This window comes from Cajanus cajan, chromosome 5 (genome assembly GCF_000230855.2).
Source record: "Cajanus cajan strain Asha chromosome 5, NIPB_CcT2T_4, whole genome shotgun sequence".
NCBI classification, from domain to species: domain Eukaryota; kingdom Viridiplantae; phylum Streptophyta; class Magnoliopsida; order Fabales; family Fabaceae; genus Cajanus; species Cajanus cajan.
The window spans coordinates 44,253,410-44,278,236 of record NC_138521.1 but is presented as its reverse complement, the minus strand read 5'-3'; the positions used below and the strand labels follow the sequence as shown (position 1 = coordinate 44,278,236).

General features: G+C 37.3%; 2 protein-coding genes across 2 annotated transcripts; one reads left to right on the top strand and one right to left on the bottom strand.

Moving 5' to 3' along the window:
* Positions 1–1,000: 1,000 nt before the first annotated feature.
* On the top strand, positions 1,001–2,113 carry LOC145958006 (uncharacterized). Its single transcript, XM_083074454.1, has one exon. It carries the CDS (start codon positions 1,001–1,003, stop codon positions 2,111–2,113), a length of 1,113 nt encoding a protein of 370 aa, XP_082930580.1.
* Positions 2,114–4,357: 2,244 nt separating this feature from the next.
* On the bottom strand, positions 4,358–9,625 carry LOC109818187 (diacylglycerol O-acyltransferase 2D). The gene is made up of 9 exons (XM_020383597.3): positions 9,298–9,625; positions 9,099–9,173; positions 8,869–8,954; positions 7,370–7,476; positions 7,130–7,285; positions 5,902–5,988; positions 5,631–5,728; positions 5,094–5,181; positions 4,358–4,785 (listed from the first exon to the last, which is right to left on the bottom strand). Exons 1-9 carry the CDS (start codon positions 9,519–9,521, stop codon positions 4,684–4,686), a joined length of 1,023 nt encoding a protein of 340 aa, XP_020239186.2. The 5' UTR covers positions 9,522–9,625; the 3' UTR covers positions 4,358–4,683.
* Positions 9,626–24,827: the final 15,202 nt, after the last annotated feature.

The following is a 24,827-nucleotide window of genomic DNA, read 5'->3' as shown; positions in this document are numbered from 1 at the left end:
CCTATAAGGACTAAGGAGACTACACGGCATTAACCCGACTGGGTCCTCGGCATGGACCCAGTCGGTCGTAACCCGACTAGACTTGTTCCTTTTAACCCCGCGCCATCAAGATAAGAACGGTTAGGGAAATCCCTTCGTTCTCGGGGCCCAAGAGGCCCATGAACGACGTACCATAAAACCCAAAACCCTAGAGTTGAGGAGACAGATTACACTTTTGAATGCTCTGGCTTTGAGGCTTGACCTAGGAAAAAACCCTAGTGCACCCCTTGGCCGGAACATTTTGGCGCCCACCGTGGGGCTACGGTGAAACTTTTCCTATGCCCCAAGTTATACAGAAGAACTAGCACTTTACCATGGCAAGAGGCGGCAACAACAACAACAACTCACAACCCCCTACCATGGAGGAGATGATGGCCATGATCAACGGCTTACGAGAAGAGAATGTGCGCTCCAGGGAGAGAGAGGAGGCCATTCAACACGAGAATGAGGAGATCAGGAGGCGAGCGGATGAGATGCAGGCCAGGATAGAAGCCAGTACAAGGATGGTGGAGGAGGATGTCATGTTGGAAGTCCCTAGGGATTTTCGGCCTTTCTCGGAAGCCATAGAGGCCGAGGCCCATCCCCAGGGATCATCGGATACCGCAAGTTGAACCCTTTGACGGAACGCAGGATCCCAGTCAACATCTGACGAATTTCCAGGCTTAAATGTTGATATGTGGGGGAGGCATGGAAGAAAGATCGAACGCTTGATCAAGGAGGGGCGTCTGGCAAAGTTTGTGGCAAGAAAACAGGAAGAAGGTTCGTCGGATAGGCGACACAGGCGCGCACGCGATGACACCAGGAGGGATAGGCACAGAGAGAAAACTCCCCCAAGAACACCCCAGCAGGGTCATCGGACGTACATCAGCAGGAAATTCATGGGGACTTTAACATAGTGGCAGGAGGATTTGCAGGAGGAGGAGTCACCTCAGCCGCGCAGAAAAGATACACTCGTTCCGTCATGTCCATATCGGATTTCTGCCGACCACCGCAGCCCACGATCTCCTTCTTAGACGCCGACTACGAAGGAGTAGCCCCTCACGAGGATGACCCCATCGTCATCTCGACGATAGTGATGGGTTATAATGTAAAGCGCGTCCTGATCGACCAGGGGAGCTCGGCTGACATTCTCTTTTGGGAGACTTTCATGGGAATGAAGATCCCCAACGACCGACTAGTGCCCTACACGGGAACCCTAGTAGGTTTTGCGGGAGACCAAGTTATGGCTAGAGGGTACGCCGATCTAGAAACAACTTTTGGGCAGGGGTCGCAGATGAAAATGGTAACTGTTCGGTATTTGGTAGTGAATGCTCAGTCGTCCTACAATATACTCATCGGCCGACCTACACTGAACAAGCTTGGAGCTGTAGTATCGACATTGCATCTGAAGGTGAAATACCCGTTGCCGAATGGGGATATCGGGGTCCTCAAGGTAGATCAAGAGGTCGCCCAAAAATGTTATGAAGACAGTCTGAAGGCGAGAAGGCGATTATATACCGCCCCAGCTGAGAAGCACATCCATTCCGTCGAGCTAGATCCTAGGATGGCTCAGTTCGACCACCGACCCTCTCCCGCGGAAGACGTCAAGGAAGTGGAAGTAATGGAAGCGAGGAACGTAAAGATAGGTACCTTGTTGACTCCCGAGGACGAAGAAAGGTTGATCAGGGTCCTAAAAGATAATGTGTCGGCATTCGCATGGCATTCCAGTGACATGCTGGGCATCGATCCAGATTTCTTGTGTCACAAACTTGCTATAGACCCTAGTGCGAAGGCAGTGATCCAGAAGAGAAGGAAGTTCGGCGAAGAAAAGCGAAGGGCTATCGCAAAAGAAAAGCAGAAGTTGGTTATGGCAGGACATGTCCGAGAAATCCAGTATCCGACCTGGTTATCAAACGTGGTTATGGTGCGCAAGAGTAGCGGGAAGTGGAGAATGTGCACAGACTTCACCGACCTTAATAAGGCTTGCCCGAAAGACTCATACCCACTGCCGAACATAGATTGCCTGGTTGACAGGGCGTCGGGATACGAGTTGCTGAGCTTTATGGACGCTTACTCAAGGTATAACCAAATCTGAATGCATCCCGCAGACGAGGACAAGACCGCCTTCATAGCCGATCAAGCCAATTTCTGTTACAAGGTCATGCCATTCGGTCTAAAGAACGCGGGGGGCGACCTACCAGCGACTGATGGACAAGGTCCTTGTGAATCAGCTAGGCCGAAACGTGGAAGCTTATGTGGACGACATGTTGGTGAAGTCGGAAAGCGTCAGTCAGCATTTCGACGACTTGCAGGAGTTGTTCGACACCATTGGCAAGTACCAGCTCAAACTGAATCCCGAAAAGTGCTCTCTCGGTGTCCAAGCGGGAAAGTTCCTCGGTTTTCTGCTGACTCATCGCGGCATTGAAGCGAACCCGGACAAATGCTCGGCCATCATCAACATGAGGAGTCCGTCCACGGTGAAGGAAGTCCAGCAACTAACGGGAAGAATGGCATCGCTATCTCAACTTTTGTCCAGATCGGCCGATAAGGCGTTGCCGCTTTTCCAATGTCTAAAGAAGAATGACCGTTTTGCTTGGACAACCGAGTGTGAAGAAGCTTTCACAAAACCCAAGAAAACAAAGGGGGGGTCCCACGCCATTAACTTGAACAACACGTTCCGCCACGTGGCACAGTCATTACTCACACGTTGCAGGCGTTGCAATAAATACATGTCCTTTCTCGAGTAAGGTGAAAAGACACCTCTTTTAGGGCTCTAGGAAACCACGGTCCCACGTGACAACTTGGTTCTCGGCATACTCCCGACACCTATTCTCGGCCTATGGCCGTGGAGGCTCAAAGAGAACAGTCACTCAAGTGTACCGTCCAGGTCAAAATTCGACTTGACCTTCTGCTCGGATAATACCCGACTAGGTTACCAGGCTACAAGCCTTCTCGCCTTGTAGGCTCAAGGCTGGAAGGCAAGTGTACCATCCAGGTCAAAATCCGATTGGACCTTCTGCTCAGGTAATTCCCGACTAGTGTATCAGACCACAAGCCCTCTCGCCTTCTCGGCTCAGGGCTGGAAGGCAAGTGTGTCGTCCAGGTCGCAATCCGACCTGCACCTTTATTCGGCAGTAGGGCGACCATGTCTACTCGGCATTAAACCGCCTGAGGGCTCAGCACAGACCTAGTCGGTCATGACTCGACTCGACCTGGGGAACTCGATTCCTCTCACCTATAAGGACTAAGGAGACTACTCGGCATGGACCCAGTCGGTCGTAACCCGACTAGACTTGTTCCCTTTAACCCGCGCCATCAAGATAAGAATAGTTAGGGAAATCCCTTCGTTCTCGGGGCCCAAGAGGCCCATGAACGACGTACCATAAAACCCAAAACCCTAGAGTTGAGGAGACAGATTACACTTTTGAATGCTCTGACTTTGAGGCTTGACCTAGGAAAAAACCCTAGTGCACCCCTTGGCCGGAACAATAATATATTTGTAAAACATATCATTTTTATTTTATATCATTTATTATTTATTATTATTTATTAGAATTGTATAGGTATAATATATTTATAAAATATTAAAGAATGTTCAACTAGCCTAATGTTAAGTGTGTTCTAACTTTGAGTGGAAAATAAGGTTTGAATCCTCCTTGGTAACAATACACTTGTATTTAAATTTTTATAATTTTAAAAATCAATTTGAAAACCGGACCGTTCACTATGTCATCAGTTTTTTTTTTCTTCAAAAATCAACCAAATTAATCCAACCCAATTCTGTTCAATTACATGCCGATCTAATAAGCTTACTATTTTGGTCTCACCATCAACTTCCGGTGCAATCTGCAAGTTAGACCTAAATTTACACCTCTATTCCTATATTTTCCAAAACCTAATTCCTAAACAAATCCTCAAAGAAAAAAGAAAAGAAATTAAAATTTTTTTTTGATAAACCAAGATATCCCCTAACCGTAACCAAAAAAGAATGACTAATTCTTCAGTTGCTATTCATTAATAAAATGGCTATAAAGAAAATTCAATTCATTCCACTATACTGCAACTCCATAAGCATCGGTTGAGTCCCACATAAATTGTTCATTAGCATGGAAGTGTACCTCCGTGGATGCTTGTCTGTATCCCACAGTCAAGTAGGATAACGCTGCTGCCTTATATGTTGGGAAAGAATCCTCATTTACACCTCTTGATATAGAAGTTTATATCAATTTATTATATTATCATGTTATATTTTTAAACATATATCAAATCATAAAATAACATTTTAAATTAATCTTACATTATAAATATTTTTGATATAAATTGTTCAAACACAATTAAATTTACATTGGCAAGCAGAAATCACATTCTGTAAGCATAAATTAGCACTTGATTGTCAACTTTGAGATACTACATGTATCATGTCCATGGACAAAAAAAAAATTATAATTTACACCATTAATGACCCTTTTTGACTTCTAAAACAATAGGGACATCTCCCTTCTCATTCAACCAACAGTATTATTTCAACTAACCCCCATTCCAAATTAAATTAATCATGAACCACTCCACTCCATCTTCAAAGCTCCCAAATAAAGCCTAGCTTAACCTAGAGGAGACAAGTGTAACTAACCCCCAATGAAAATACGGGTCCAAGTTCTGACCTTATCAAACAATTCTTAACTCAAGGTTTGGATGTCCCGCTCGAGCTTTGTGCCGTTCAAATAGATCTTGAAGTGCTTCAACAAACTGGCTATGTATTTTGGCAACCTAAAACAAAGTGAAAGTAATAGAAGAGATAAAAGGTTTAGTCATGTGTGGCTCAAATTTGTAAAGACCTTGCTGGAACCATAGCTTGCAAGTACTATCTAGAAAGAAATAGTTTTATCCATACTACAAAGGTTTATTCCGTGAAAGTCAAAACCTTCTGGGTAGGACAAGACAAGATGAAAGTTTTATTATTTCCAAGATTCCTTTACTCTATCGACAATTTATTAAATAGATGACATTTTTTACTAAAAGGGGTTAAAAGTTGCTGGATACTTGTGAATGTTATTTAAAATAAAGGTAGTATATACCTCCTCAGGAGTTGGCTCTGGGTTTTTTTCGAGCTCAATTGGTCTACCCACCACCACATGCATTGGATGTTTAAATGGTAATGGAGATCTGAAGAGAAAGAGAGTTTGGCCATGTTAAAATTAGTTCCAGAAACCAGATAACAACGACTTATATTCAATGTTACTAGTTTAAGCTTCATACTACTAGTCTGGTACACCAATCAAATGATTACTGTCCTTGAAAATAATTCCGTTCTATATAAAAAAAATTAAAAAAAAACCAATACAGAAAAAAAGAAGCTGAAAATTGACTTTAAAAGGCATGCATCCAGCAAAATAATTGATCCACCTTTTCCAATCACATTATCAGCTAATATTTTAAGCTGAACCAAAAAAAAAAAAGTTTATTCTGTTGTTCCATCACTTATAATTTAATTCATTGAACAACCTTAACTTTGTATTAAAAAAATTACTTTCATCCATCATGAAAAATACCCCTGGCTAGTGAAAATAGGAGTATAGGCAGGTGGCCAGTGGAAATAAAAAAGAAAGACATACCCAAAAATTCCCCAAAAATATATTGGGGTGAACTTGATAGCCCTTGCGAAATTCAGAATTAACTTGCCACCTGGTTTCCACCACTTATAAACATTTGACTATAGCAAGATTACACCAAAGGGGGAGTGGTAGTTGATTTGAATGAACAACAGACAGAAACATAAATTAGAAACATTAGCAGATAAAAAAATAATACACAGTTAACAGTTTGTAGCAAATACTGCAATATTTTTCCATAAGAATAGAAGATATATGGGCAAGAAAAAAATACCTGCCCAAAGCAGAAAACTGGAACCAGGGGTTTTCCATTCTCCATTGCTATGCGGACAAATCCTCTTCTAGCCTTAAGAAAGGCAATCTAGAAAGAAAATAATTCTTAATATTGTTAACCTATATGAACATATAAAGGATTTTCATACAGTAAGACTCGTTTTAATTAGAACCTTTTTCAGCCTATCTTTATAAACAGTAGAAACAAGTTAAATGCAACCCAAATCCAAACAGTAAGAGATACCACCTATACAAAAATCAGCAAAAAATAAACACCAAAATATCTAACCAATATAATGTACTTATACTTAACATACTCTGAATTTTATTTTTATTTTTTATTTTATTTTCATTTTGCTGCTGTACAATTATACATGCATAAAAGCAAACATGCACGATGACAACCAGAAGTGTATGGTGCGTATGATGTAAGTACATGGCAAGTCAGCTAGGAGCAAATGATTAGAAGCAAGGATAAAAGATTAAAAGGGAGGGAAGGATCCTAGATCATTTGGGGCCCTTGGGCAGGGAGGAAGCAGACCCCTCTAACTGTCAGCAACCATCTTCATTTGTGTTCTTGTTTTGTTTCTGTCTTTGAGAGATTACAGAGGTCTAGCTCTGCTGTAAGGATTAAATCTTCATATTTTAAAAACGAAATCCAAGTTTCTATCAGTATTTGAGGTAAATGTTTCTTGTTAAAAGCTCCGAATGCTGTATTTGTCAAATAGATAAAGCATGCTAGATCAAACTTGTTTCTAAGTGTAGTTAATAATCGTGTGCATAATTCACAACTATATATTCCCTTTTGTATTCTACATTACTGATTACTCTAATATCAAGAATTAGATACAACTTAAGAATGTTAGTGGCAGTTGGCAAGTCATAGCTGAAACATTTCAGATTACTAATCCTAAAATGCGGTCTATAGCCTATATAAACAAATCAAAATAATGTATTTTCCACTCTTCTATCTAAACTACGTATGCATTAGAATGAAATATCAGAGGGGAAAAACCAAAGTTATATGACTATCAAACATATGCCACACAGATGCTAATTCAGTCCAAGCACTTGCATAGCACGGGAAAATGCCTATACCAACATATTACTACAACTAGCGTTTGCCATGATCCTATATCTATATTATCTAAATGGATGAACATGTTCTGTTGTCAATAGAAGTATACAAATATAAATATAGTTAAGAGGGAGAGTGAAAAACAACAAACCTCAGAACCATGCTCCATGAGAAATGTTTCTTGCACTCCACCAGGTATTAAGATACAACTATAGCCAGCGTCTAATAGGGAGGTAAACCTTTTCCTTGATGCTGGTGTCAGACCCAACCATGTCCATATGTGTCTCAAAAATGGTGTGTAAAATACCTATTTGTCAAGTGTGATAAGAAAAAATTTTAAATTGTATTCTCAATAACCTTCATTACAAAATAGGGTCTATAAAAGCCTCACCGCACTGCTAGCAAGAACTTTTATTTTAGGTAGAGGCATAAAGCCTGTGTTGTCAGCTAAAGCGACAACTCCAATCGGCAAAACTGAATGTGGTTCATAACCAAAAACTGCATGAGAGGACATAATGTTGTTACTAAAAACATAAAACAGTATGTCACTTCTAACAATAAAATAGAAATCATCACCAGAGTGAGAGAGAGATACTAGCTTAAAATTAGTAAAGATGTTTCAGATCTAGCTCGGCCAAGTATAAACAAGAAATCACTTCATCCAGGCCAGTAATAATAGTTCAAAAAACCATTTTTGTTTTGTTACTATAATGGTCTATCCACACTTCAAACCAGCTGCTTCTAATTGCAATTTCTAAAATAAAAATAATTAAAACATTTTTATCTGTCATGCCTTAATTAATCAAAGTCATATTTGTTTATACATATTTAATATATTGAATTGATGACAAATTAAGAGATGCAAAAGCTAACTATTACTCAAAGAGCATTGGTTAAAGAAACTCAAATAAAAAGCTTTTACTGAAAAAGAAAATACTATTTTGTATCAAAAATACAAAAACGCACTCAATACATGCAGTTTTAGGCAATTAGAAACATTTAATAGGCTGTATCTAATGCTCCTTAACATCTTGTTGCCAGAATCCTTTAAGAAATTAAAACTAAGAGCAGTTACTCGGCAATTAAGAGTAGTTATAGTTCCACCTTATCTAGTACGGTCTCTTTTAAAAAAATTTAAGTTGAGTTGTTGGACTTTTCTCAACTGTCACAGCTCCCATGAGGAATCAAGCAACCAAGCAAAGGGAACAATTATCTCAAGTCTCAAGCTTCTATATCAATCGTTCCACTTTTCCCGCTACCCTTCCCTCCTAAACCAAAACCACAGACCAAACTTACCCAAAAGATATAGTTTAAAATTTCGTGCCAGATTTAGAAAAGGAAAAAAAAATAAAAAAGAAAAACTACACACAAGATCTTGAATTTGAGTTTGAACTTAACTCAATCTCAAAAGCTAGCTTAGCAAAAAGGGTTGTCTCCCACCTTTAACACTTTTGATTATAAGTCTGTTTGGATACAAGCTCAAAACTGTTTTTACCTTTTGGGAGCTTCTCCACAAAAAAAAAAAAAAAAAAAAAAAAAAAAAAAAAAAAAAAAACTCCCATAAAAAAACTCTCAAAAATACTTTTAACATTCGATCAGGCTAAATATCATTAGTTAATGTAAAATTTCCAATACACTCTAATAAGTCAAACATCAACTACTAGGATAGGCTATAATACCAACTTAGAATTTCGAGTCAGGCATAACTCAACCTCAAAAGTTAGTTCATAAAGTGAGGTCTGGCAACTCACATATACTATTTTCATCAGCGAAAAAGATGTTACATATACTATTATGATCACATCTCAGTTACAAGTGAAAACATAGATGTACTATGCTTTAAGAAAAAATCTAAAAAGTCAAAAGTAGAATTGATAGCCTGGGACAAACCATAAGCGCGATTGGGATGGAAGGCCTTTATATCCTCTACATGAAGCGTGACAGGAAAGTAACCACAAACGTGCTTGCATATGTACCTGAAAGCAACACACCCAATTTGTTTTTTATTTTTTTTTCTGAAGAAAAGATATACTTTATTCAACCACAAAAGCAAGATACTTAAACTGTGTCATAAAAACCACTTAAATTCAATTTTTCCTTCTGTCATAAAAAAAAAGTACCTTGACAATTTGCGACCGAAATTGCTCTTTTCATTCACAGGAATCACCATCAAAACAAAAAGCAGGGCAAAAAGCCTGCACGCAATTGGAAGCACCGTTTTCAAGTTCTAAGTTTCAAGTTTTAACACCAGGGAAGCATTGATGATACATACACAAAGCGTGTAATTCAAAGGAAGAAGAAAAGTAGAACGAAACGAACAATAGCGCTTGGTGGAGAGAGAGGAAGAGAAGCGCGAAGAGCAGCAACGCTGCGTTGAAGTGAATGGCTCCGAGCCACAGCGCGAGGGCCAAAACCGTCTTCAGAAAACTCGATGAGGCGTCGGAGAATTGCTCGCTGCCCCTGAAGACCTTCTCCTCCGCCTCCGCCGCCGCGTGGCCGGAGCTCCGCCGTGGCTGGTCCGTGGTCGCCGCCGCGCGCTGCATGTTTGTTTGCGGGTGCAGGAAGAGGGAGCGTGGTGGTCTTATTATGAAGGAAGGGACTGGTGAGGGGCGTCGAGTAAATAGGGGTTGAAATGTCACGTGGCTTCGTCTCTCGGAGTTTCCATCGACTCGCTTGTCTCGTGCATAATGTCTTTTTTTTTAATTATTATTATTATTAAAGGATTATATATAAATAAATATTAAAGAATTGTGTTTAATTATTTAGAAAAAAGTCTAAAAAAAACATTATTTATGAGATATAATAATTTATTAAAATAAATAAAAAAAATTATATATCAATTAGTATTTCCTTAATAATATATTAGATAAATTGAATCATTTTGTGTCTCTAATAGTTAGATACAAATAAATATTAAAAATTAAAAATTATGAATAATTATTTAAAAAAATATAAATTATATTTTTTTATATCTAAAAGATATAATAATTTATTAAAAAATAAAAATTATAAAGATGGTTATCAAAATATATCACATGTATAAATAAAGAAATTATTGTTATTTTTTTTCAAAATACCAGAGCTTGGGATACCGGAGGAAACTTAAACTTAAATGAAGATCGATAAGTTTAACGCTGCTTTGTCCGAACGTTAAGGGGTTTACTGTTTTTTTAATTTGCGATGGGATGGATAGTCGTCTACACCGACCGTTAGATTAAAGGAGACATTATTTTAATTTTATATTCTGTTATCAAGAGTTGCTTAAGTTTTTAAGGCGGAGAAAAACTAAAAAATATATATATAAAAGAGATTTTCTGATTTTGTGACATAATTTTAAGATTATTTTATATTTAATTTTTAAATAATAAAAATAATATTAAAAATTAATTATTTTTATAAATTTAAGATTTGAATTCAAAATTTAAAAATTTAAAAATTTAAAAATTTAAAAATTTAAAAATTTAAAAATTTAAAAATTTAAAAATTTAAAAATTTAAAAATTTAAAAATTTAAAAATTATGTATGATGTTATTTGAGTCAATAAATATTTTTAAATAAATATGAAGATATAAACGTCTCCGTGACACTAATTTTATAAATAAATAAATATTTGAGTGTTCAGCTAATCATAAATTTTATAAGTTTGTGAATATGGTGCAAAGTGATGGCGTGTGAAAAGTAGCCTTTGGGCACGTTCATGGACGGGAATTGTGTGAGGCAACCTTGCCCACTCTCGGGGGATTGACATTCAACAATATATGCCTCCATTCTAAAACCGCCTTTGTGTTGTCCTAAATTGTTCCTTTGGATCGATGAGCCAACCATGCCTGTCATATTGCTCTTTCAAGATTTTTTCGACTTACTTTTTCACGTTCGGTTAGGTCGTAGGTTGTAGATTGTAGGTTGCTTCTTGGGGGACTCTTCCTCTTCTAATAAAAATAAGGTTAAAACTTTAATTTAGTCTCTTATAATATTTGTTTGTTTCAATTTAGTTTTATTTTAATTTTTTTTTAATTTGGTCCTCAATAATTTAAATTATTGCAATTTGGGACTTCTGTCTAAATGATTTATACAGAATTAACTGTTGGCCACGTGGATGCCACGTGGATGCACACGTGGATGCCAATTTTTTTTAATGCATCTGTTACCAGAACGGCCCGTTCTGAAACTAGAACGGCCCGTTCTGAAACCAGAACGGCCCGTTCTGGTTGCATACTTGATGTGTTAATTTTGCACCTAGAACGGGCCGTTCTGGATGCAAAATTAACACATCAAGAGTGCAACCAGAACGGGTCGTTCAGAACCCGTTCTGGTTCCAAAATGCCAAATACAAACTCGATGATTATAGTCAGTGACAAATCCAGAAATTTTAGATCGTGGGAGCAATACTTATTTATATATTTGTAATATTAAAAATTTTACATATAATTTTTAAAAGTATAAATATATATTATAGTTATTTTTTACAGGTTTTTATATCTACAATTACGATTAAAGATGAAAATAAACTATGTCAGATTATGTTATATTATAATTTAACAGAATTAAACCTAATTTTTATTAAAAATACATGTTATTAAAATGATATATTTATCTGTCATAGATATTTTTTAAAATGTTTGGTTAGAACTACAATTTTAAAAACCTACTTAATAATAATTTAACACTAATAAAAACATAAAAATAAATATGTTAAATCTTATAAAAATCAAATTTAATCTATTTATCATATAAAGATGTTTTTGATATGTGATATAAATTTTTACAATTTTTATTTTTTTATCAACATATACAATAAATAGAAAGCAAAAAAGTTTGACAAATATGAGATAAATGAATAATTCTTCGAAATTTATATTTTATACATATGATAATTTAAATATATATATATTTATTAGAATATAATTTTTATTTTTTAAAATATATTATTTTTTAGATAAAAAAAAAATATGTATGTGTAAATAGTTTGTCTTTTGATCTTTGAACTACATTGTGTGTTGGATGGTGTTCTGGAACGGCCCGTTCTGATGCACTCGTTGGTGTTAAATAATGCATCCGGAACGCCCGTTCCGGATGCAAAATTTACGCACCATGAGTGCAACCAGGACGGTCCGTTCTGGTTTCAGAACGGACCGTTCTTGTTTCAGATGCATAAAAAATTAAGCATCCACGTATGCATCCACGTTCGCATCCAAGTGGCGTCCACGTCACCAGGAGTTAACCCCGTTTAAATCATTTGGACAGAAGTCCCAAATTGCAATAATTTAAATTATTGGGGACCAAATTGAAAGAAAAAATTAAAGTGGGACTAAATTGAAACAAAAAATATTATAAGGGACCAAATTAGGTTTTTAACCTAAAAAATAATAATAATTTGTGAATATTGATGTATATTTGGTTATAGATCATATATTTTTTTTGTTGGAAGCAATCTTTCTTGAAGTGGGTTTCTATAACATTATATGTTTGCTTTTATGTGAGTTTTAAGTTGTTGGATATTTAACTCCAAGTGTGTGGTTCAGTGGTAGGGGTTGATCCACCTTAAGCAAGGTCAAGGGTTCGAATCTTGCCTTGTGTATGCAGTCGCGTTAAATCGGCGGTGGATATTTCAGGGACGAACTAAAAAAAAAAGTTGTTGGATGTTTTGTAATTTTATGTTATTTTGTTGTGTTGTATGTGTTGAAGAATAATTAAATATGCTCAATATCTAATTCATCATGTAATCATATCCAAATTGATAAAGTGTTATTAATTTCATTTTGTTAAATACATAAGGTCCTTGATTAAAATTGCTTATTTTTATAATAAAGATTATGATAATGAGAAGCAAAAGCATGGTATTATTTTAATCTAAATTGTTTTTGATCATAAGATTATTGTATACGAGACATCAATAAATCCGAATAGATCAGTATATATGTGAATGTCCTTATAGGATAAAGATTAATAGATCTCATTTATAAATTACATATATAGATGATGCATATGTGAGTATGATCATTTGAACTTACTCAATTGGAAATTTCTAATGGTTTACATTACCTTAATTCGATAATAGAAATTTCTCCAGATAAGACTAAATGTTTTTCTTTGACCTGAGATTATCATAGTGATTAACAAGTAATTTATTATATTTTAATTTCAGACACCTAATTTCTTAGGGTACTAGTTGAATGAATATTGGATATGATCAAATGCTTGTAGAATTAATGAGAAATCAAGAAGGAATCCATCAACTCTTGGTAATGAGTTTAAGCTCTATTAATAAAATAATATCCTAGCCAGGAAAATTGATTGAAAGAAGAAATGAATTTCTTAAGTCAGTTGTGATAGGTTAATTTAATGGAGTTTGACGATAATACCATAATCTAGAGTTAACTAAGAGTTGTAACGATGGAAGAAAAATATTATATGTTCTTTTAAGTTCTTGAAAGTAAAATATTACTTCATACTATTTGGACGTTAAGGAGTATTGCTAGATACCTACCTTGATTAATATACTAATTTGATTAATTTATTACCAGCTTAGTATTGAACTTATAGGGTCACACACAAACGAATGTTCTAATCTCTGTAAAAGGAATTATTTTAACATTTGATGACTAAATAAGAGTATTTAATTTGATCAAATTAAATAGTTTAAAGTGAAATATTATTATATTCTTTGCTAGCACTTAGAGTATACATAATTTTTTGAAATGTTTTTGAATTTCAAATTGGAGAAAGTAGTTGATAAAAAATATACGATTAAAGAATTAGACTTGATCAGTGTTGTTTATACTAATAAATAAGAGGAGATGAAAATCCTTAAAGATACATATTTGATATTGTTTTATTTGAAAAATAAAACAAAATATGAGTCTTTATAATATAAAAAATGATGTAATCCGATACATATTTGATATTATTTTTATTTAAAAACAAAAATAAAATATGAATCTTTATAAAAAAAAAAGGATACAATCTCTTAAAGATACATATTTGATATTGTTTTTATTTGAAAAACCAAAATAAAATATGTTACTAATTTCCTAATTTAAGGAAAAGAAGATCTTTATTGTGCTATAAGTAGGATTTTCTACTGAATAGAAAGTAAATGTGTTTTTTTCTATTATCTCTTCTACCTCCTTTCTCACATATAATTCTTAAGCATTTTATTTTTTATTTCACTTTTTCAAAGTGTTTAAAAAATAGAGGTTGGTCTTGGTGTGGATTCATGTAAGATCTTCACATTATTGAAGAGAAGTTAATAGTCTGATAAAGGACACACTTGGAGTACTCTTCTCATTGATAAGGAGAAATTTTATGATTCAACAGCTCACCAGCAAGTATGTTTAAAAGTTTTCATCACAAACTTAATATAATTTATATGCAAATAGATCCTATTATTCCACATGTATGTGTTATGAACACTGTATTATCTTTCAGTATGTTGTTTTAGTGAACTCTTAGAGATAAGGAATTCTTATGAGTTGAATTGTTTACAGTTAGGGTCAAAGTTGATCAACGGAATGTACATAAGGTTTTAGGAAAAAAGGAACTTAATAAGTTCATTTTTTTCAGTTTTAAAGAGGGATTTTAGAGAGTTACTCTGAGTTAGAAAAGTTCAATCTTCAATTTGATTTCACTTAAAGTTTCCTTTCCTTCCTTTAAAACTTAGATCATGTTCTAGAAGTGAAGATTCAAATTAAGGAGTTTGAAATGTTAAAGAGAAATTAACCTTTAAGGGTCCCATTATTTTTCCATTCTCCTTAGATTATTCTTGTTGTAGAAGCAATTAAGATAAAAGGAAGTTTATAGTTTGATTCCTTTATGTTGTTATGTGTTGAATCATTAGTTGATTGAGCCCATTGATGGAAATTTGAGTTGATTTTTGTGATGTTTATACATGGTGAAGTTAGTTGTAGGCATTTTGTGTTAAAAAAGGTTAGAGTTGGTTGATCTTGATTTGTTTATTGTTGCATGTTGTAATTCTGGTGGATTTAAGTATTTATACGAAGTCGGAGAATAGTGAAGCACGTCTGAAGCTCATAACAAACATCATCCTCAAATCACAAAGGAACACACGAGGACATCAAGTCTGAAAAAAAAAAAAGATGAAAGAATAAGCAAGCGCAAATCCACAAGTCAAAAATGCGTATGTCAGAAGAAGGACACCTACTCTTCAGAGAAAGACAGCACTGTGCAGTCATACTAACGCACAAAGTACAAGGATGCCCAAGTCATGATTAGAGTTAGACATCAGAAGGAAACAAGTCATTCAGAGAAATCTCATGTATACAAGCAAATGTATTAAATAAGAAGATCTACATAGCCGTGAAGAAATCTCTTATCTGCATCAACAAAAGAGTTTCTCATAAACAGACACATCCAAATTCAGACGACGAGCAGATTTATGTGGCCAAAATCATTCAAAAATAATAACGACAAGATCAAAGGACAGAAGGGATGAACATGCGCTGTAACGACCCACCATGGTCTCTACACTTAGTGGAATCGCACTACTGCTAGTGAAACTAAGAAAATATTAAGTTGGATAACTCATACATACAGGTATAGATAAGAATAAAAATAACTAAATTTCTTAAATACAAAATAAAATGCCATATATGTACAATCATCCCAAAAATAATATTCCCTAGTGCCGGTCAAGCACGGACAAAAATGTTACCTAAAATGGTAACCCTAACACGAGGATCAAAACTCCCCGTCTCTCAACGAACACCACAACTCCAAGCTAGCCCTGACCTGTTTCCATACCAAGTATGATCATCGCAGTTCCACCACATGGAAACAGAAGGGTAAGCTAGAATTCACAAATCAGTCATACAAGTATAGAACAATGATCTATACTACACTATCATCCAACCATCAATCATATTCATAGAGTCACACCATACACTCTATCCAATACTACTCATGCATAAAATACAATTCACCAATCATGAAGTCAGACACCACACTTCATCATATTAATAATCATGCAATAAATGCATCTCATGATAGATATCAATGCATATCAATCATCTAATGCGTCGTCACGCATACACCTAGGAGATCTCCGTAACAATAGAGCTGTATAAGTGACATTACATCCTACCGAAACCACCCCAACCGTTTTCACGCCCAATGCGCCCGCTTGGTCACAGCTAAACAGGATATATAATCCTCACTCGGGTTTACTCGATGATGTCACTTACACAATTGGAATTCCAGATCCACCATCAGGTAGCACAGCTGGGTACGGGCTTACCATGACCTTGGCATGCATAACCAAGTCAATAGTGGAGTTCGCCCACCGACTATCCGCAAGGATCCACGCACCTTCCCGAGTACTTGGTTAATGGAATAACCCTCGACCTCATACCCTGCTCCAACACTAGCTAAGGACTTAGAGGAGACTCACCCAACCCAGTGGCCTATCTGAGCACCACTCTCCCAAATCCAGTGGCCTCCCTGAGCACCACTCTCATATATCAGTGGCCTATCCAAGCACCACTCTCAAGAGACTCTATGTGAGCTCTTCCAGTTCGAAAATATTTTTCCTCTCCTCAAGTCCTAGGATAGACTCATGCCATAGGCATCACATGCAATCATGCATCATATATCATAATGGTATGCCCACCATCATGATCAACAATGATACACATGTCATAAGACATCACATGCAATCATGCATCATACATCATAATGGTCTACCTACCATTATGATCAATAAACATACTCATATGAACATATACACATGTCATATCATATTCAAACATTCATACGTATCATCACAAAGCATACATATGAATCACACCTCACCATACATCATATATCATACATACATGATCTAAAACTTCAACTTTAAACATGCATAAGCATCAATTCATTCATAAACATATTCACGCCCGGTGTAGCCTGAGCTCGCCCAGCCTAATCCCAACCTGAAAGTCCTAAGACTCATCCACGCCCAGCGCGTTCAACTCACGCTCGGTGTCCTTAAAACAGAGACTCCTAAGAGTATCCACACCTGACGTAACCAAATCACGTTTGGCCCAACATCCAACCCGAAAGCCCTAAACTCTTCCACGTCTGGTGCACTCAACCTGCGCCCGGCCTAAAACCCAGTCAGAGAGTTCAAAACTCTCATCCAAACTTAACAAACTCAGCCACATGCAAACACAAAACACAATACATAGGCTCCATACGACTCAAAATAAACTTAAATCTCACATGCATCCAACCTATGCATCAAAATCATCAAAATCCTCCTTTTTCTCAAAACTCCAAAAATGAGATTTTCTTCAATCCATATATGGATTCTCAACATTCATGCATCAATTGAGTTTCTAAACTCACATGCAACCTACACAACAAACATTCTAGCTTCCCTTACCTGAAGATTGGCTCAAAATAGCCAATAACTATGACGAAATAGAATTCCCTTCCAAAACTCAACCCAGAACTTTAATCCTCCCAAAGCAAGCTTTTTAATCTGAATTTCAAGAAAAGTCAGAAGGAGTTAGTGATCTAGAGGAGAAAAGGAGTCAAACAGAGAAATTTGGGAGAGAAAGGAGCTCACTGACCCAGAAACCTTCTCTCTAAAACTTCTCTCTAAAAACTCCATTCTCCTGAAGGCCCCCAACCCCTATTTATAGACTTTTCGGATTGTTCAGAATGGCTCGTACCGAGTTCAGAATGGCCCGTTCCGAACTCCCAAATCACGCACAAAATCAACGCCTAGAACGGCCCGTTCTGAAATCAAAACGGCCCATTCCGGCACTCATCCGGAACGACCTGTTCTCCCTCTCGAACAGCCCGTACTCCTTTCGGAACGGCCTGTACTCCTTCCGGAACGGCCCGTTCTCCCTCTGGAACGGCCCGTTCACAAATCAGTTTTATAGGTCAATTCAGTAGTTTGGAACGGCCCGTTCTGGGCTACTGAATCAGCCATTTTTTTTCTACGTTACATGCGCCAAACGACAATTAATAGCAGACGAAGGTGTATTATGCATAACCGAGAACGCAATATACCAGGTGAAAGATGATAAAGACAAATAAGAAGAGTTGACTGCATTAAAAGAAAAATAGCACAAACCAAAGAAGAACTCAGACGGAAACAAAGTCTATCTATAGAGTTGACTAGACTAAAGGAGAAGTCAATGCATGAATACTCAGATGATGTTCAAAGTTCTAAATTACACATTGACTAATCTAATAAGAGAAAGTTAGACGAAGATCCAAAACTTGAGAAGCACATGAAATGATCAGATGCAGACAAAAATTATCATGAAGAATAGTATCAGATCTTAGAGGAAAACTCAAACATCGTCCACAATCATACAGGAAGTTCTCAACGTTAAACGAAAGAAAAAAGGAGAAGAGAAACAAGTCAAAATAGAAAGCATGCATGTGTTAGAAAAAATGTGTTACTTTTTTAGATAAGGACAACGACTATATTGCTACATGACCAGAAAAATACAAACGATTCCTAGGTCTCAAATAAAGTCAAACACTGCTGGCAACAGGACAGAGAAGAATACACATAATGTCTAAAGACAGGAAGCAGCATTTAATGCAAGATCTTGAGCATTAAATGAAGGATCAAAATGGTCATGAACGGTTATATCATCTTCAACGAACATATGCAACGAGCAGATTCCATGAGCCTACAAATATACAATAACCTCAAACCTAAAGAGGCTAGCAAGGAGTAACGAAAGAATGACTATAGGCATTGCCCTGGGCTTTTAGTATTAAGCACCAAAAGTAATATCAAGCCCAAAAAGAAAAATAGAGATCGATTCTTCATAGTCAAATCTATAATGTATCATTGTATTCATCTCTATAGTATAAGGTGTTCTGAGTGTATCTTAGGAAAGAGACCTTAGTGAGTGTTGTAAACTTATATATCCTCTTTGTAAAGAGTAAACGGCACACTCAGAATCTCTGTAGGACTAAGGTAGTGAAACCTTAGAGAGTGTAGATCATATATGTATCCTCTTTATGAGAGTAAACCAGACACTCAACACCAAAGCACAAATCTATCATGTGTAAAGCCTGAAAAGGCTAGGGAAAGAATACTTGTAAGGCCAGGAGATGGTCAAGAATACTCACTGCTAGCCAGAAGTGGCTGATAAGAAAATACTAGCATTGGTGAGTGAAGCTGGCGGGCCAGGAGTAGTCGAGAATACTTGGGAAACCATAAGTGGTTTAAGAATACTAGAGCTGGTGAGTAAAGCTAGCCAACCAAGAGTGGTTGAGAATACTCGTGACCAGGAGTGGTCGTGACCTGGGTGGTCCAGAATACTCGTGACTAGGATGGTCGTGACCTGTGTGGTTTATAATACTCAATGCTAGCCTGAAGAGGCTGATAAGAAAATACTAGCGCTAGAGAGTGAAGCTGGCGGGCCCAAAGTGGTCGAGAATACTTAGGTCCAAGAGTTGACGATAATACTCAATGTTAGCCTGAAGAGGCTGATAAGAAAATACTGGCATTGATGAGTGAAGTCAACGGGCTAGAAGTGGTCGATAATACTTATGTGTTTAATTGCATATTTAGTGGAACCCTTCAGTTGAAGGAGACTGGACATAGCTCAGTCTGAGCAAACCAGTATAAAATGTTGTACACTACTTGTCATATTTCTTTTAGACGCATATTAAGTGAAATCATCTTTCAGACATAGACACAAAATTTGATTAACATATCTAGTATACTGAAGAGCTTTATCTACTTCTTGTCTTTAAATGAAACTATCTTGAAAAGGAAAATGCAAGAACTTTAATCATTATTGTTATATGAAACATTTTCCTTTAGCAGATGATAAATCTTTCAGACACAATTACCTTGTGTTAAGGAAATTCTGCATAACCGTCTGGTATCTAAAAGTGCATTGGACGAAGAATATTATTCTTGCGAAAATGGTTTAAAATTGCTTCTCACACACACACACATATTGAACCCCCCTTCTATGTGTTTCATGTCTAACTTCAATTGGTATCAGAGTTTGACCCCTTGGGTTGAGCATCTAACAATGCAGGGGATATATCGATCCATGAAGGAACAAAGGATAAACGAGAAGCCAGAAAAGTAAGGAGAATCAAACAGTCGAAATAGGTAAAGCGAGTATCAATTCTTTTATCTCAATAAGGTATGTACTAGTTATTGCAAAAATAGAACATATTGAACTTGCTAGAATATTAATATATCTACTGTCTAGTTCCATTCATAACATACTAGGATGACAAGCGTGGCAAAACCATTACGTCCATGTACTCCTCAGATTGTAGTAAGAAACCACTGCGTATAAAAATCTTAGTTTGATGCTACACCTAAGTAATTTCCCATATGTTTATTTGATCCTTACGTCTAGGAATTCTGTTGATCATACTTCAAATCAATAACAATCATCATCAGAAGGCGTGTTTGTTAATGGTAATCAAACATCTTCCACTATTAATGGATATGTTATTCAATCAATAAGCTGCATGACTGGCACTTGTGTATCTATTGGAAAAGACACTTCCCTTATCTCAAATTAAATGCAGCCGCACGCCACTCTGTACGAGGAAGACAAACAGGCACCACGTAATGCATGTATTAAAAATAATCATAAAAGCAAAAGTTCTCTCTGGCTACAAAAACCCCATAGGGCTCTTAGGAATCAAAGTCGTGCACAACACGATTCAAACTTTTACATACTTCACCTTCTAATCCTCTCTTCTGATGTTTCTTTAAAAAAAAAATAGCCCTAACTATCTCACTACAAACAAGATCATTTCCCCTGTACACACAAAGTTATCGATCACACTCTGTTTTCACTCTCTTGAAGACTTGATCAGTAACACATGTGGAAGCATCACTATAATATCAACCAGATGAAGGAAAATGGGATACTCTAGTGTATCCGCACTAGAAGTGTCATCTACACTAACTTGGTGTTGATGCATTACGTCTTCTTGAATGTTCCTCAAGAATTCTTGGGAGGAATGGTGTCTAGTGCACACCAACCTTCTCAAAACAAGAATTCTAAGTCAGAATAGTAGAGGAAGACACAACCTAAAATGGATACAGAAGTGAAAATAATTGTTCCAGAGTTGATGTTGAAGAAGCACAAGAAGAATGGGGAGTGGGCTTTGACCGAGAAGAAAGGAGAAGTAAGCTCATCTACAGGAAAAAATCATTGAATGTGCTTCTTCCATAAAAACGATCTTTTGCTTTAGAAATCTAGAAATCAAGTAGAAGTTCCCTCATCCTCCTCTTTCAAAAAGGCTTCCCTGCTCCAATAGATCCTCACAAGGATGTGGGCCATGATAAACTATCTAACTTGTGCTAAGTCATCCTTTCTGCTCCGCATGAACAGGAATCATCAATGATTATCAACCCTGGAGCTTATTCCCTGCATCTAAACCTTGTGATGTCATTCAAGGACTGTTTAGAACAAGCCTGAACATTTTGAGAAACTAACTTAGGGATAAGATAAGTTAAGCAGAGAATTTTCCAATCATGTATATTTGTACCTCAATTCAAATCTATATAATATATTGCTCTACTCATGGTGATGATTTCATATGATCTTGTTCTATGCCCCTGTACAAACAATTTGTTGTCAAAGTGAGACTAGTCGAATGAATTTCTGTTACTCAAACGCTGATCTTAGTATATGAATACTCTGCAACAAATCCTAATATCTTGATCGTGCTTAAATATGTCTATTTATTTCCTATTATCTCTAATACTTTTTGATTATTTCCTACAACGCCCTTAATCGGTACACTATAACGAAGTTAACATTATAAACAATAATAATATAAATATTAAATCCTCTTTTATTAATGACTATTTACATTCTTGAAATTTAAATTAAACAATTAATTCTAAAATATCTACATGATTGTTTTTATTATAACAATACTTATAAAAAATAAGAAATAAAAGAGAGAGAAGAAGATTAACTGAAATATCTCGTAGCAAGCTTTGTTAAATCTTCTTATATGGAAATTCTAGGTGCTTTGTGACAACTTTTCACACTACACAAATGTCTCACAGATCTCAAGAAATACAATATGAGAGAGAGAGAAATTTCGAGCTCTAAGGAGTTTTGGACGAAATTTTTGGGGTCCGGAGAACTATGCCTAACCTGTCTATTTATAGGCATCAGAAAGGGTCCAGAATGGCCTGTTCCAAAATTGAAACGGTCCGTTCTGGATCTGGCCGTTATGTGTTAATTTCATAACTGGAACAACCTGTTCTGAAACTAGAACGACCCGTTCTAGAGATAAGATTAACACACAATTTGGTAGACTGGAACGGGCGTTCCAAACAAGAGATTTTAGGCCATTTTAATATCTCGGAACGGCTCGTTCCGGTTAAGGTTTTTAACCCTTTTTTAGGAGCTCAGAACGGCCCGTTCCAACTTTGGAACGACCCATTCCAATTTTGGAACGGCCTGTTGTAGCCTATTATTTTTAGGCCTTTTAAGAGTCTCAGAACGACCCGTTCCAATTCAAGAATGGCCCGTTCCAATTCAAGAATGGCCCATTTTGGACTTGCGAACGGCCCCTTCTGATTTTGGAACGGCCCGTTTCGGGCGACTAAAAATAGTTGATTTGGCCTTTTGAGCCCTCTGATGTCCTATCTTGTTGTTTGTATGCCCCCGGACAAAATTGGGTGTCTATAGCTGCCCTTCTTTACTTATCCTTTGGAATAGCTGTGTTGCTTTTCCAAAGGCAAGTAAAGACGTAAACATTTCATCCAGGTCTTCTTCTCATATTTGTGTTGATGCTTCTACGTTGCTTCCCTCGGACAGGTGTATTTTCTCGTATCCTCACCCTTTAGAGCAGTTGAGCATTGATTGCGTACTCTATTGGGTAACAAAGTTGATAAACTGTACACCTAATCTTCAGTCTTTGAGTAGAAGCTCCATTGTTTCTCTTATGATAACGTGTCCCTTTATTTGTAGCTTGTTGAAGAGGGAGTATTATTATGGCTGGCCTCTCCAGGCTGCCTGCTGGACGATGAGTATTATTATGCCTGGCCTCTCTAGGCAGCCTGCTGAACGGTGAGTATTATTATGCCTAGCCTCTCTAGGCTGCCTGTTGATACTGAGTATTATTATGCCTGGCCTCTTTAGGCTGCCTGCTAAATGCTGAGTATTATTATGCCTGGCCTCTCCAAGCCGCCTACTGATGCTAAGTATTATTATGCCTGGCCTCTCCAGGCCGCTTGCTGATGCCGAGTATTATTATGTCTGGCCTCTCCAGGCTGCCTGTTGAATGGTGAGTATTATTATGCCTGGCCTCTCCAGGCTGCTTGCTGATGCTGAGTATTATTATGCCTGGCCTCTCCAGGCCGCCTGTTGATGCTAAGTATTATTATGCTTGGCCTCTCCAGGTCGCCTGCTGGATGCTGAGTATTATTATGCCTGGCCTCTCCAGGCCGCCTGTTGAATGTTGGGAGTATTGTTGTGCTAGCCTCTCTAGGCCGCTTGCTAACATTGTGAGTATTGTTATGCCGACCTCTCTAGGTCACCTGCTGATGTTGTGAGTATTGTTGTGCCGGCCTCTCCAGGTCGCCAGCTGATATTGTGAGTATTGTTATGCTGGCCTCTCCAGGCTGCCTGCTGATGGTGTGAGTATTGTTGTGCTGGCCTCTCCAGACCGCCTGCTGATATTGTGAGTATTGTTATGCCGGCCTCTCCAGGTCGCCTGCTGATGTTGTAAGTATTATTGTGTCGGCCTCTCTAGGCTGCCAGCTGATATTGTGTGTATTGTTATGTCGGCCTCTCCAGGCCGCCTGCTGATGGTGAGTATTGTTATGCCGGCCTCTCTAAGCTGGCTGCTGATGGTGATTTTTTCCCCCTTTTCTTTGGCGAGGACGTCTGATGAAGACGAGGATTGCTGGTTGATGGTGCCCTTGTGCTGGTGGGCAGAGGAGTTGATGGGTGACAGGAGTTCTAGTGTTGCCCTTGCCATGTGAGTATTGTGATGCCTCTCTAGGCGTAATGTTGAGTCCTTTTGATGATTGATTGTTTGATTGTTGATGGATGCTTGTTGAATGAAAGACTGCCCCTAGGTGGATGGGCAGAAGATGTTTGTTGTGCCCCTGTGTTGGTGGGCAAAGAAGTGGATGGCTGGAAGGGATTCCAGTGTTGCCCCTGCCACGTGAGTATTATGATGCCTCTCCAAGCACCTTTATTGTCGGATGGTTGGTAAGAGTTTGGTGTTGTTCTTGTCAAGGTGAGTATTGTAATGCCTCTCCAGGCGCCTGCTTGTGATAGTTTTTTTTTCTTATGAATTTTATATTTGTTTAGCTTCGGCTTTTTCATGTTTGAAGCTTCCCTTTTTTTGCTATTTTTTAAATGCTTCAGCTTTTTCAACATATATGAAGCTTGCCTTTTTCTGTTTTATCTTTTGTTGTCATCATTGGTGGAGGGATCCCATCCCATGATGATGTTATTTGCTCAATCTTTATTGATGAGTATTATTTTGGAAGCCACTCCTGGCTTTGGTGGGAAAACATTCCTGGTCTTGGAATTTTCATGGATCTTCCATCATTCGGTTGAGAAGTGAGGCGCAATGGTAGAATAGGGCTTGGTGGACTTGATTATTCTTCCTCGCCCGGTTCTATCCCGTCTTGCTATTGATGTGTCTTTCTTTTCTTGGTGGCTATATGAAACCACTTGTATGGAATGCCCTTGTTGCGGCTAGGCTTCTTGACATGATCTTGGCTCTTGAGGCACTGTCTAGCTGTTGGTCTTTTTTACGAGTGCTTCGGCCTCTTGATTCCTCCAACAAGTGATGGATAGACACACACAAAGAATGCAAGAACGCAAAAGAAAATGCAAAGCAGGAATGGATTGGAT

What these genes read in the sequence shown, in the direction of transcription:
- LOC145958006 (XM_083074454.1), top strand. Translation starts at nt 1,001, where the DNA reads ATGTCCATATCGGATTTCTGCCGACCACCGCAGCCCACGATCTCCTTC.
- LOC109818187 (XM_020383597.3), bottom strand. Translation starts at nt 9,521, where the DNA reads ATGCAGCGCGCGGCGGCGACCACGGACCAGCCACGGCGGAGCTCCGGC. An exon ending in CCATCCCAATCGCGCTTATG is followed by an intron (nt 7,477 to 8,868) that starts GTTTGTCCCAGG and finishes CCTCTCATGCAG; the next exon opens with TTTTTGGTTATGAACCACAT. An exon ending in TATTTTTGGGGAATTTTTGG is followed by an intron (nt 5,182 to 5,630) that starts GTATGTCTTTCT and finishes CTTTCTCTTCAG; the next exon opens with ATCTCCATTACCATTTAAAC.